The sequence below is a fragment of the Toxotes jaculatrix genome, chromosome 3 (genome assembly GCF_017976425.1).
Source record: "Toxotes jaculatrix isolate fToxJac2 chromosome 3, fToxJac2.pri, whole genome shotgun sequence".
NCBI classification, from domain to species: Eukaryota; Metazoa; Chordata; class Actinopteri; family Toxotidae; genus Toxotes; species Toxotes jaculatrix.
Genome location: NC_054396.1, coordinates 13,774,830 through 13,787,399, shown reverse-complemented (window position 1 = coordinate 13,787,399; position 12,570 = coordinate 13,774,830). Strand labels below are relative to the sequence as shown.

At 43.0% G+C, this 12,570-nt stretch overlaps 1 protein-coding gene across 3 annotated transcripts in view; it reads right to left on the bottom strand.

The window, feature by feature from the left end:
* Positions 1-12,570, bottom strand: part of LOC121179098 (low-density lipoprotein receptor-related protein 1-like) — an 86,901-nt gene that overhangs the window by 30,812 nt on the left and 43,519 nt on the right. For 2 of the 3 annotated variants that reach the window (XM_041033721.1, XM_041033723.1), the window contains 18 exons: positions 12,079-12,315; positions 11,270-11,450; positions 9,853-10,075; positions 9,063-9,252; positions 8,841-8,966; positions 8,044-8,184; positions 7,402-7,527; positions 7,194-7,310; positions 6,974-7,054; positions 6,654-6,704; positions 5,768-5,935; positions 4,257-4,439; positions 3,966-4,163; positions 3,564-3,809; positions 2,475-2,672; positions 835-1,039; positions 503-667; positions 142-386 (listed from right to left, as the gene is read on the bottom strand). In XM_041033721.1, coding sequence (XP_040889655.1) covers positions 142-386; positions 503-667; positions 835-1,039; positions 2,475-2,672; positions 3,564-3,809; positions 3,966-4,163; positions 4,257-4,439; positions 5,768-5,935; positions 6,654-6,704; positions 6,974-7,054; positions 7,194-7,310; positions 7,402-7,527; positions 8,044-8,184; positions 8,841-8,966; positions 9,063-9,252; positions 9,853-10,075; positions 11,270-11,450; positions 12,079-12,315 — 3,081 coding nt within the window. The remainder of the gene's footprint in view (positions 1-141; positions 387-502; positions 668-834; positions 1,040-2,474; positions 2,673-3,563; positions 3,810-3,965; positions 4,164-4,256; positions 4,440-5,767; positions 5,936-6,653; positions 6,705-6,973; positions 7,055-7,193; positions 7,311-7,401; positions 7,528-8,043; positions 8,185-8,840; positions 8,967-9,062; positions 9,253-9,852; positions 10,076-11,269; positions 11,451-12,078; positions 12,316-12,570) is intronic. The other variant, XM_041033722.1, reaches the window with a different exon arrangement.

The following is a 12,570-nucleotide window of genomic DNA, read 5'->3' as shown; positions in this document are numbered from 1 at the left end:
AGTATGGAACAATAATTCAGCATGTGCACTGAGGAAGTTATTCTCATAATGAACAAACCAGCTGTAAAAATAAGGAGTTGCCTCAAGCTTTTCTGAAGATTAGTTTGTGTGTATGTGTATGTGCATCTGTGTGTTTCTCACCCTGAGGCTGTCTGGATGGATGGTAGACTTGGAGGTCAAAAGGTTGTGTGTTGGTTCTCTGGACTACAGTGACATTGCTCCCGGTCCACTTGTTTGCCTTGGCCAGGGTGTTGGTCCTCCAGTCTGTCCAGTAAACCTCTCCACCATACATTGTGACCGCAAAGGGATGTGACAGATACTCGTGTCCCCTCAGAACCTCGATAAGCCCAGAGCCGTCATACTTGGCTGAATAAATGGCATCAGATCTACATACAGCACAATTTTCTGTTACATTTCTGGGTATAGCTAAAACATGTGCATGTATGCGCATCAAACTAAGATGTTTGTGTGAGTGCGTTCATGTCTGTGTCCTGTGTATAACCTGGCATCGATCCAGAGGATGCGGCGCTCTAGGTAATCCACAGTGAGTCCATTTGGCCAGCCACCATTCCCAGTTTCCTTATGGATGGTCTTCCTGCCTTCTCCACTCATTGATGCAGCTTCAATCCTTGGCAAACTGGCATCCCAGTCTGTCCAGAAGAGGATCCTGCGATGTCAAGCCACAACATGGACACAAAGTTATTCAAACAATAAGATAGAATCAGTGTGTAAAGCCAGCCCCACAATTACGGCACCATAAACCTTTCTTAAACTGTTGTAAATGATTTCTGTTTGATATGAGCGGGAGACAAGAGTAAGCAGTGCAGTCGTTACCCATCCCGGGGGTCCAGGGCAATAGCTCGAGGGTGCTCCACCTCCCCAGCCAGCAGCGTGGTCCTCATGGTGCCATCCAACTTGGCTACCTCTATCTGATCCAGATTGCTTTCCACCCAGTAAATGTTTCCTGCAATCCAGTCCACTGCCAGCCCCTCAGGGGTAGCCAGCCCATATTGGATCACCACATCAAAGCTGGTTAAAGCTATGAGGATGGGTTATGGGTGAAAAGGAAAACAAACAACCAGGAGAGATGGTTAAACATCTTGTTTTGTTTTATATGTTTATATGCTATCTATCTATCTATCTATCTATCTATCTATCTATCTATCTATCTATCTATCTATCTATCTATCTATCTATCTATCCATCTATCCATCTGTCTATCTAACATGGTGGAAAAGAAACCATAACCAGGCCATTGGTTAAAGCCTTAGAGACATCTGATCTAATCATATTTCATCTTGCTGCTCAATAAAATAAACATCCCTCTGGGACACTTAGGGTTTTTTTTTATGAGTTCACACAATATTTCAACATGTACGGATAAAGGCTTCAAACACTGGGATTAGCAGATGGCAGGATTTCAGATTGTACTGTGACCTGAAGCACTGATCTGTTTTACTTCAGTATTTACAAATTATGTAAATGTAATCAAGCTATTTGGATTCAAAGCAAAAACTGCATCTCAAACCTTAATTCCTTTAATCAAATGACTAGAGGTTATGTTTGGGAGAAAACAAATGTTAGTACAATCGTCAAAAACATAAATAAATACAGGTCTGGCACAGCAGGGGGTGTGATACTGCAATTAACAAATGGGCCTTGAAAATGTAAATATGTGGTCTCTTGCGGGGCTAAAGAGACATTTTTTCAGCCTCTTTCAAACCCTTTCATCTTCCATTAGGTCCCTAATCAGAGGGACATGTCTAATTATTTGTGATGAGTCATTATCCTGTCTGGAGTAATGAAAACACACACTTGCTGTATGTAGCCTGTTGGCTGTGCCTGACACAACAACCACATGTACACACAAGAACACGCAAATATGACTTCAGTGTGGACTCGCTCGTTATTACTGCTGCAGTGATGACAGGAGCTTGTTTGCCACGTACACTGGTCATGATTGACTGGTCTGGCCTTTATGAAGCCACATTTCATTTTGTGGTCACAAGAAGCCGGAGCAGCAGCACCAGCAGTGTAGCTTTACATGCTGCAGTTTTACACACTTTATTGAATATTCTTGTCACCACTGAAATTTCAAAAGTACAAATGGTTTGCTTCAAAGGAACTACAATAAAAATAAATGTACCCACTGTGCAATATGATTCATAAAAGTCCCTTGAATCCAATAAAACCCAGTGCAGAAAGATGCACTTCACTCTATATCCTTAATATTTTTTTTTATTAACAGAAAGCCATGTGCATTACAAGTTCAATGTCTAAATATCTACCTTCACTTTAATGCTGTTGTCTGCTGATGTAAATGTAACCTCTATCCGCTGATGAAGACCATGTGATGTGGCAGAAAGCTCTAAAAGAGATCTAGTGGACCTCATGTTTTTTTTAATTCACTTCGTAATAAATGGTACAAACGGTGAGAAGAACTCTGAGGGTGTCACGGTGTTGCAAGCGCTCACCTCCATTCTCGGACAGCTTCCCACGATAGATCTTATCCTCCACCACGTCAGTCCAATAGAGGGCGCTCTGGCTGAGATGGAAGTCAAGGGCGATGGTGTTTCTTAGGCCTGGTACCAACACACTGAACTCTCCCTTGTTCAGATCAATGCGGCGGATCTCATGGCGGTTTGAGAAGATGATGAAGGGTTTGAAAGGATCTATGGAAACAAAGAGGAAAGCTCAGAGGCCATCTTTAAAAGGAGAGTCAACCAGATTGTAAAGGGTTAAAACCATTTGCTTGGCCACGGTTGCTTGTTACTGAAAATACTGCAGAACAGCTCTGCGGGAAAACATCGCAGCCGTGTTCCACTGCAGTGTGCGACTTGTCCAATGAAAGAGGGCCTGTGTTGAAAGTGGCTCTAATCCTGGGTAATTAAAACACAGTGTAAATAAGACAGGAGTTATCTGTACCTAACAGGCAGCCAGACAGGCAGCAGGATGAATGACGGGGTGCTGGTGGCTAGTCTCTAAGACCTGGCAGTGAGGGGCACAATCATAAATTCATGCTTCCTCATTGGCTAGTTGCTGCAGGGAGAGAACTGTATTCTTTATGAGGATGATAAAATTCAAAGCTGATTTAATGTGACTGAGCAGTTTCCGTTTTTCACATCTTGCCCTCTCGCTGACTTTAATAAAAAGCATTTCTGCTCCTGACTTCCTACTTTAATATTTGAGATTCTTCTCATAAAATAATGACAACACCTAGGAACCAATGTCCAGGTCCCCCTCCCTGTCATATACTTGCGTGAATGACATTTAAGATGTCCCTCTTTCCTGTGTATTGTCCAGACAAGTCTCACGCATACTTATTCTTCTTCAACCACACAGTTTCCTGCTAGAATGGCTTCTCCTCCACTCAATCCCAAAACCAAACCACACTTCTTGATTCCCTGACAAAGCCCAAAACCCAGTCACTCCTCTAACTTCCTTCCTTACTGTACAGCAACCATCAATCAAATGTTCAGCTTCTTCACTGATGTCTTCTGACTTCCCTTAACCCTTCACCCTGATCATCTTCCCCTCCTGTACTGTCTCCTTTTTCCCCTTACCTGTGCTCTTGCAGTTCTCCATGTCAGGCTCCAGTTCCCAGCCCTCGTAACACGAGCATTTCACACTGAACTTGTCTTGTTCACAGCGTTGACTGCACTTAAGGTGTTTGGCACAGAAGCTCTGGATCTGACAGGTCTTGTTGTCGGACCCTAACTCCATGCCCAGTGGACAGGAACAGATCACACCCTCGCCAGGGGCCACTGTGCAGTTATGGCTGCAGTCGCCATTGTCCAGCGAGCACAGATCTGTAAAACAGATAAAATCAGAGGAGGACTGATGCGATGGAAAGCTACAAAGAACTCCTATCAAACCACTGAGGCCATGATTTAAGATGAGGAGTTTTACTTGCTGTTATGGTGCTCCCTGTAAGGAAACACAGCCTGGGTACTGCGGTCTCTTACCACAGAGTTTCTCATCAGAGCCATCTGGGCAGTCATCTTTGCCATCACAAAGTTTCTCTGAAGGCAGACAGATGGTGGAGTCATTGGCGCACACATGGTGAGAGAGCTTACACACCAGCGCCTCACAATTGTCCTCATCTGAGTTGTCCTCACAGTCACTGTCCCCATCACACACCCAGGCTTTGCTGATACAGCGTGCTATGGACATAGGGCAGGGTTACTTTAAAACTTTAAAAATAACCAACGTCATGTACTTCACATACTTCTTAATTTAAAGTATGGTCTCCTCACCAGAGTCCCTGCAGCCAAACTTAACAGCTGGATCACACATGTGCGTGACACCCTCACAGTTCTTCTCATCGCTCAGGTCCATGCAGTCAGTGTCGCCGTCACAACGCCAACGCAAGGGGATGCACAGGCCGTCCATTCGACACTGAAACTCGTCTGTATGACAACCCCCGGGAGGACGCGTGGCTATGGAGAGGAAAAACATCATCGTTGCCTGCATTAATCAAATCAGGACAAACAGCCTTGAGCAGAGACGATTTGCAACATCAAAAGACTGTGAAAACAAAAACTAATGAGCTGTCTGTTAGAAATCTGGAGAGCAACACGTCATAGCAACATGAAAGGCTGAACAGATTCAAGTTTGCATTCAGAAGGTCATTGTTTTAGTCACAAACCCCAGCTGACAGTGAATCATTTTTGTTATTGTTTCACTGTTAATAGAAGAATAATTACTAACAAATAATAATAAGCAGATACACCTGTCATGTGTTGATATTTTAAAAAGATCAGTTATTATATCTGTCATTTTAAATGACTAGCAAGAGTCGTTAGGTGTCACTGGTTGTGCCCATTAGACTGGTGCCAGTGTGACTAATAGGTACCAGGGACCTATTACATCCGCTGACTGAAATGTAAATACTAGCTATGATTTTCACAGAGATGTAACCACACACCCATAATAATAACAACCACCTGTCACAGCTGTGTTCCATAAATACTGTCAAGAAAAAAAAAAGTACCAGTGGTAATTTGTTTGTGAATAGTGGCTTTTAATGTTAGCTTTAGCTTTTATTACTGACTAGTTACTAAAAGTCATGTGGAGCCATATCTCCTTGAATCAAATACAGACTACTTAATGCATCATTTCGTTTCTGTGCATCAAGGTGGACTGTAATCTTGCCACAAATAACTGACTGTTGAGATGAGTCTTCTCATGCACCATTAGGCCACAGCAGGCAGTGCGGTGGATTTCATAGACATTTAAATGACTTCAGTTGCTGTATTTACAGGGTATGGCATCATCCTGCTGTGCGAACAAGGACAGGAAGTCAAAATCAAGGTGAAACCAGGCTCTGCAATACTTTTTATACACTTTAAAAGCAAGTGTGGGCTGGAAATGTAAATGCAGACAGATTTAAGTAACAAGATATTTTTACTAGATAACCCAGCTCTTGCTGTATTGATGTGAAATGGTGTGAAAAATCTATGATTAACTTTAAAATGAAGCTGCTCAGCAAATTGGGAAAAACAGATTTTAAGGGATTTCTTATAAACCTTCCCTTCTTATTTCTTGCATACAATAACCTGCTGGAATGAAGACTTTCCTAACTGTTTAGCTTGGTTTAATGGTTTATTTAACATTGACTATACACAATGCAACCGTTTGGCCGGAGTTAGCTAGTTTACATTTGTGGTCCCTGGGTGGGAAGATATTAAAAACAATGCAGCACAACACAAGCAATCTGCCAGCAAGAACAGCAAACACCACCTCATCGGCAGATTAAGACACTGACCCTGATTGGTGCAGTTTGCGTGGGTCTCGTCGCTGTAGTCCCCACAGTCATTATCTCCATCACAGGTCCAGTAATCAGGGATGCAGCGGCCGCTGTTACATTTGAACTGAGCGCTGGAGCAGGAGTGACTACAGCCAGCCTCATCACTGTTATCCCCGCAGTCGTTATCTGAAAAACAAACACAGTCAAACAACACCCACTCTCCCACATTATGAGGCGCCCACTGCCTCAAAGGGAATATATATACATACATATATACCTATCTATATATATTAATATGCAGAAAGTAACTGCTTTTTGTTTTTTGACAATTACAACACAGTGACAGTGAAAACTATGGAATACAAATGAAACAGAATATGAGAGATGAGTGTTAAAATAATGACAGAAACTGCATAGATCAGACCATGCACCATGAGGGAATGTACCCAGCGCTGATACATTGAGCTTGGCAGCAGAGCATCATAAGCACTTTTATGCCCACACTAATGTTAAGGGGCATCCAAACGTTTATCACATTTTAAAGTAGTTCATTTCAAAGTGATCAGGGAAAGAAACTATGTTCTGTTGTTAAACCTTTTTAATCATTTAACCTGGCGTCCTATTAAATCGATACCAAATTAAATTGAGTTTCACTAATTTGCTTGCTAACACAACAACTATTCTTTCTGTTTTCCGGGTATTTGGCTGACTGAGTAGTCTATTTTCAAATTCAAATTTAGCTTGAAACCTGTGTGCAGCAGACTATATGAACGACAGCAGTATTGGCCTCAGCTTGTGGCCATGTTCAGGTAGCAGAAAAGCAGCACTAAACTCTTTCTGTTTCCAGTCTTAGAGCTAGGCTAGCATCATGGCTGTTATGGTGCATGTTGATCTATGCACTAACCGGTCAGGTTTGGACAATTCAACTCATCAGAGCCGTCCCCACAATCCTTTTCTGAAAGACAGAACCAACGGAAGACAGCAGAGTGGGCGAACGGCACAACACGGAACAACAAAACCAACAACACAGAACAACAAAAGACAGGAAAAGAGAGGGGAAAACGCACAAACATACAAGGTGACAACAAGAAGAGTGTATGCCAATGTGAGGCTGGTGGCAAAACATGCACAGAAAACTAAACTGTGGCAAAGGGAAGCGAGGAGTTGCCACTGTAAACAGGCACACTGGAGATGAAGGGGAGAGAATAAAGAGCGGACACGAACCATTATCACAGCGCCAGTTAATGTTGATGCAGCGTCCGTTGTTGCACGTAAACTGGGTGAGGGGGAAACACGTGGGGTAGGCTGTGGACAGAACAAGAGTTTAGACATGTCGCTGCTTATACCTCCTAAAAAACCGCACACTAAAATGTCAAAACAACCTTTACAAACTGCTATAAATCACCCGACAACTACTGTATATTGTGAGAATAAGTTGACCAACCACAGGAAGCAGGTTCGTCTGACCGATCACCGCAGTCATCGTCCAGGTCACATGTCCACGAAAGAGGGATGCAGCGGCCACTAGCACATGAGTACTGATTAGGTGGGCAGGTACGAGCTGAAAGACAACACGCCGGGGGGTCGTGTCACATGTGAACAACACTAAACACCTGTCAGATTTCAGGGTGGGAGTATGTTTGTTTGTGTACCTGAGCAGGTGGTGTTGGATTCGTCCTCATCGTTCCCACAGTCGTTGTCCCCGTCACACAGCCAGCGCAGAGGGATGCAACGGTTGTTCTTGCACTTAAATCTGTCTGTGGGGCAAGTGTGCTGGTCTGGAGAGAAGAAAGGACGCATTGACTGTCAAGAAGGAAACGGAGGAAAAGGAGAAGCCATTTGCGGGAGGGGGGGGTGGCGGGGGATGAGGAATAGAAAGGTGAAAGAGTGGAGAGCTGTGACGTGCAAATGAGTGAAGGAGAGGGCAGATATTCTAGCTGCTTTGGACTGGATTTGTGTTTTGTCTGGAATGGAATCGTGTCTGCACTTTGACCACAGACAGACAGACAAGCAGACAGAGAGCTTTTCCAGATTCACAGACATTGCTACATTCCTCCTTGCACACACACTCACAGCACAGTGTACTCACGTATACACACAATTAGGGCATATAAACACACACACACACACGATTCAGAGTCTGCTCTCTCATTTCACTCTGGCATCACCAGACTGTCAAACTCAGACTGCCAGAGGTCATATGACTCTGTACCAGCTGGAGGGGTAGCTGTTTTGAAACCATGTAAGATGAGGTCTGTGTCTGTGTGTGTGTGTGTATCCGTGCAGTAACTCACGGCACAGCTCAGGAGCTTCATCACTGTTGTCCAGACAGTCATTGTCTCCGTCACACTTCCAGCGCTCCTGGATGCAGCGGTTGTTCTTACAAGCAAACTCTCCAGGCTGGCACTGGGGAGGGGGAACGTAAGACGGGTTGGCTGTGGAGGGAGAAGCAGAGGAATAAAAGGAATGTGAAAAAGAGGTCACAGAGGACATAAAAAGAAGGTGGATACAGTTTTGGATTTCGAAACTTTACAACAGAAGGAAAATTGAGGGGGTTTGTGGAAAAGCAAAATTATATGAAAACTGGAAACCCAATAGTCAAAATTCTCCCCACCCATACTGCTACGCTGAAGCTGAGCTGACCAGTAGCTGCATAACAGACATACATAAGCTGGACAAAAAAAAAAAGCGACATAATATTTTAATCTAGCTGTTCATTTATTTGAGTTTGTGGTCTTGTTGTTTTGGATTTTATTTGTGTTATATCTTAAGATCCACCTGTTATTTTGAGCAAAGTGAGGGTGGGCAGCATAACAAGCACATGCTGAATAGTCTAGACTTCACAAAAGCAGTGTTTACTCCAGGGTTTGTACTGGACTGCATTACATGATGCTGCTATTATTATGGCCACCTCTGGTGTGTCTCCACAACAGTTCTAACAAAACACACATTCACTGTCACACAGCTTGACTCACTTTGTTCAACATAATGGAAAACGTTGTACATGTGATGGAGGAAAATTGGTGCCATGAGAAATACCCTGCAGCCTCACACACAAGTGCATATACAAAGTAACTGTGTTTGTTGCTACCTTTGCAGCTGGTGTTGTCACTTGGGTCTAGTATTTGGTCTTCTGCACAGGCACACTGTCTGCCTCCTGGTATGGCCAGACACAGACTGCTGCAGCCTCCATTGTACACACGACACGCATTAGAGCCTGTAGATGTTAGTTAATACAAACACAAATTAGCACCAGTTACGCCTCATGTATGCCACCATGCATCTTTGGACAATGAGGAGTTGCCCGTTATACCTTGCTGCTGCTGAGCGTCGTACATTCGGATTTCAAATATGGGCGGTCGCTCATTGCGCAACAGAGTGGCGGTGCCAGTGGTGGTGTCCAGCTTGTAAATGCTGCCACTACGGTACTCGTTCCAGAACAAGAAGTGTTTATAGTGGCACAGACCAAAGGCGTGGTTCAGTTCCTGACCTTCGTACACCGTCTGGTGATGTGAGAAAAGCAACAAGATGGCAAAATGTGATAAGATGGACTTTTTTTTTTGTTTTTTACCAGTTTATATTTAACTTAATTACACTACAAATCTAACATTTGGATTTGACTAGTATATAGAAATGCTACACTCAGTTAAGGCCATTTGAACCTAACACATATCTAAGTAATAGTGGCACAAAAAAAGCAGATCATAAATCTATGTGGCCCTAAAAGAACCTTTCCAGTGATATTCAGACTATGTGTGTAAATATTTAGATTTCATTCATTCTATATTAACTATGAGATTCCAGTTTCTGGATTATAAAGTTTAAATGCTAGAAACAACGCCATCAAACCAAAATATAACCAACAACACGGACCGCTGAAAACAAAACATCATCTATTTAGTCACACAGAGCGACCAGTGTTAAAAAATAAAGTTTGAGCCCACAGACTCTTGTGGTGGACCACCCACAGTCTTCCACTGCTTTAAAACTCATTCCTTATTATCTCACTCACAGCTTCTCAGAATAATTTCCAGTTCTCATTCCTCTAAACCGCTCTGCCTCTAGACCGCAGTAAAATAATTCTGGTGATGACGGCCGCTGACCTTGCGTTCGGAGCTGTTAAGGTAAACCATCTCAATGCGGTCGTAGTAGGCATCCACCCAGTAGAGGATGCCCTGCGGGATGTCCAGACTCAGGCCGTTGGGCCACAGCACTGTTTTGCTGGTCAGGAACACGTTCCTGTTGGAGCCGTCCATCCAAGCCCGCTCAATTTTGCCTCGCTTGCTCTCCTTAGGGTCCTCCTCCCAATCTGTCCAGTACATCCACCTGAGGAAGCAACAGGGGAACTGTTATGAGAACGCATGTGTGGTAGAAAAAAGGGCAATATTTGTTGGGGCACCTTGAAGAATCTCTTGGTGTTAATGGAGGTAATGACATTTTATCTAGCCTCCCTGAAGAATACAGAACTCATCAGAACATCAAGTGAGGCGGCACCACAGTTTTCCTCCGTAGATCTGCCCACAGGCTACCAGGTACTTTAGGACCTGTCAATCTTCACCACTGTTCTCAGCCTCAGCCTGTGAGCACTGGCTGTCTCTGCAACACTGTGCAATACTAGAAACATCCCCCCTATGCTCTGCTGGAATATGACTGACACTAGCATTAACTTTTTATATTTCTTTTTCCATCTGTCTCTGTCTCTTTCTCTTCCTTTCCTTTCTGCAAATTTCGCCTCCTCCTTCTTCTTCTCGCTCAGCCTGATTGATTGCAGGCATTAGTGGAGGCGAGTGCCTTTCCCCTGGGGATTGTGTGGACACACATCACCCTGTCACAAGCAATCCAAAGAGTGTGTGCGTGTTTGTGAGCGTGTGTTTCTCAGAGAGAGAGAGAGAGCCCAGGAGATCATATCAATAAGACACGTCCGCACACGACAAGATTAAAGAGTGTTTGAAAGAGTGCACGAGAGATATGCATGTATGTTAATAAGCGTGTGGAGGAAATCTGTTGTGTAATGTGCTGAATACTCCATTTGTTTTAATAAATGTGAGTGATAAGTGAAGTCAAAAGGGATGTTACATTTCAGGATGATAATGGCTAAAAACACAGATAAAAACAATTACAGAAGGCAGTCTTTTGGATATTGTGAAGAGATACAAACAGTCCTTGCAAATGGTGAATAATACAACCAATGAACAGCTGAGACACAAGCGATAAGAGAAAATGAGTTTGGTGAGAGCCGAGTTGCAGAGCAGCTGAATTATTTCAGTCAGTAATTTCTTACTCACCGTATAATGCACGAGCACAAATAATCACACACAAACATGCATGCATCATACTTCATTGACCAGGCATCTCAAAATTAGCATCATTTCAAGTGCTGCCTAAAAACTTGGACCTCTCCTTTTCTACCTCGACTCTGCATTTCTGGATCTTGTTCAATGATCTTTATCCTATTTCTCTGGAAGAAAAAAAACCAAAACAAACTCCAGCACTCCCTCGCTCTTTTTGTCCCCCCCTTACCCGTTTAGAGGATCCACTACAATGGCTCGAGGGTGAGTCATTTTCCCCTCAATGAGGGTTTTGCGGGTCTGTGAAGCCTTTTCCAGCCGAGCCACGCTGATGGTTTTCTTGGGCCCATCATCTGTCCAGTACAAGTTGTTAGCCATCCAGTCCACAGCTATGCCCTCGACTGTGTGGATTCCTGAGACAAACACAAACTGTTGGTGAGAAGTCGGCTTCTGCAGCACAGATAAAAACATCACTCACTCCAAAGTGTTTCCATAAGTCTGGCACAGCTGTAAATCAAGAATTTAACTTATTATACTTTTAGATTTAAGCTTTGATTTCATACTGGATCACTGACTATTGATGAATATATTTATGCCATTTTTTTTATTTATTTATTAAGTTTTATCATCATTGAGCAGTTCTGCAATGTTGACTTTTAAACATTTGCAGTCTTTCTGTTGCACTGAAAATGAGCCCAGTGCAAGAAAATTCTTGATTCTCAGTAGTAAAGCCCAGATTAATAAACATTAAACAGAAAAAAAGTATGTTTTGTTTAGCAAGATTTTCAGCTTGTGAAATAATTTTAAAGCCTGTGGTTGTTTGTCACCTCTTGTAAAACATTAAAATAAACTATTTTACAGCCAAAACCTGGGCCCTAATTTGTACTTGTAATTCAAATGTGTTTGTATGTGTAAGTTCAGTGTCAAACACAGTGTGGAAAGTTTTAGTTATGGGTTTCACACAGTTTTCTGCATTCAGGTGATCAAAGAGTCTTGTGTGTGTGTTATTTTTGTCTCTCAAATTAGCTGCCATTGCAGTACCTTCTTTCAGAATGGTATCCCTCTCTGTTCCATCAATCTTCTGTCGTCCAATGATGTAGCTGGTGGCGTCGGCAAAGTAAATGAACTCGCTCTCAGCGTGAAAGTCCAGAGCTCTGGGGTTCATCAGATTTTCAATGGGGATCATGTACTCATCTGGCACCTTGGCATTCATGTCCATGCCCCTGATGACCCCTGGGCGACCTTTACCATAGACCAGGAAGAGCTCATGCTCGGGTTCTGCAGCAAAAGAACAACAAGACAAAAGAATACAGCTTAGATCTGCATTTATATGTGTAATTGTTTATTAATTATAATGTGTATTGATTAGATAAGTTAACAACATGCAAGATAAGCAAAAGCCCTAAATGAAAATTAAGTGATTTTCAATTTTGAGGTGGAGGGAGAGGAGGAGGGATTGCCTTTAGTTAAATCAACTGTGTCATTTTCAAGGACAGTCTATTCTCAGGAGGCAGATCAATATAATGCTATTAA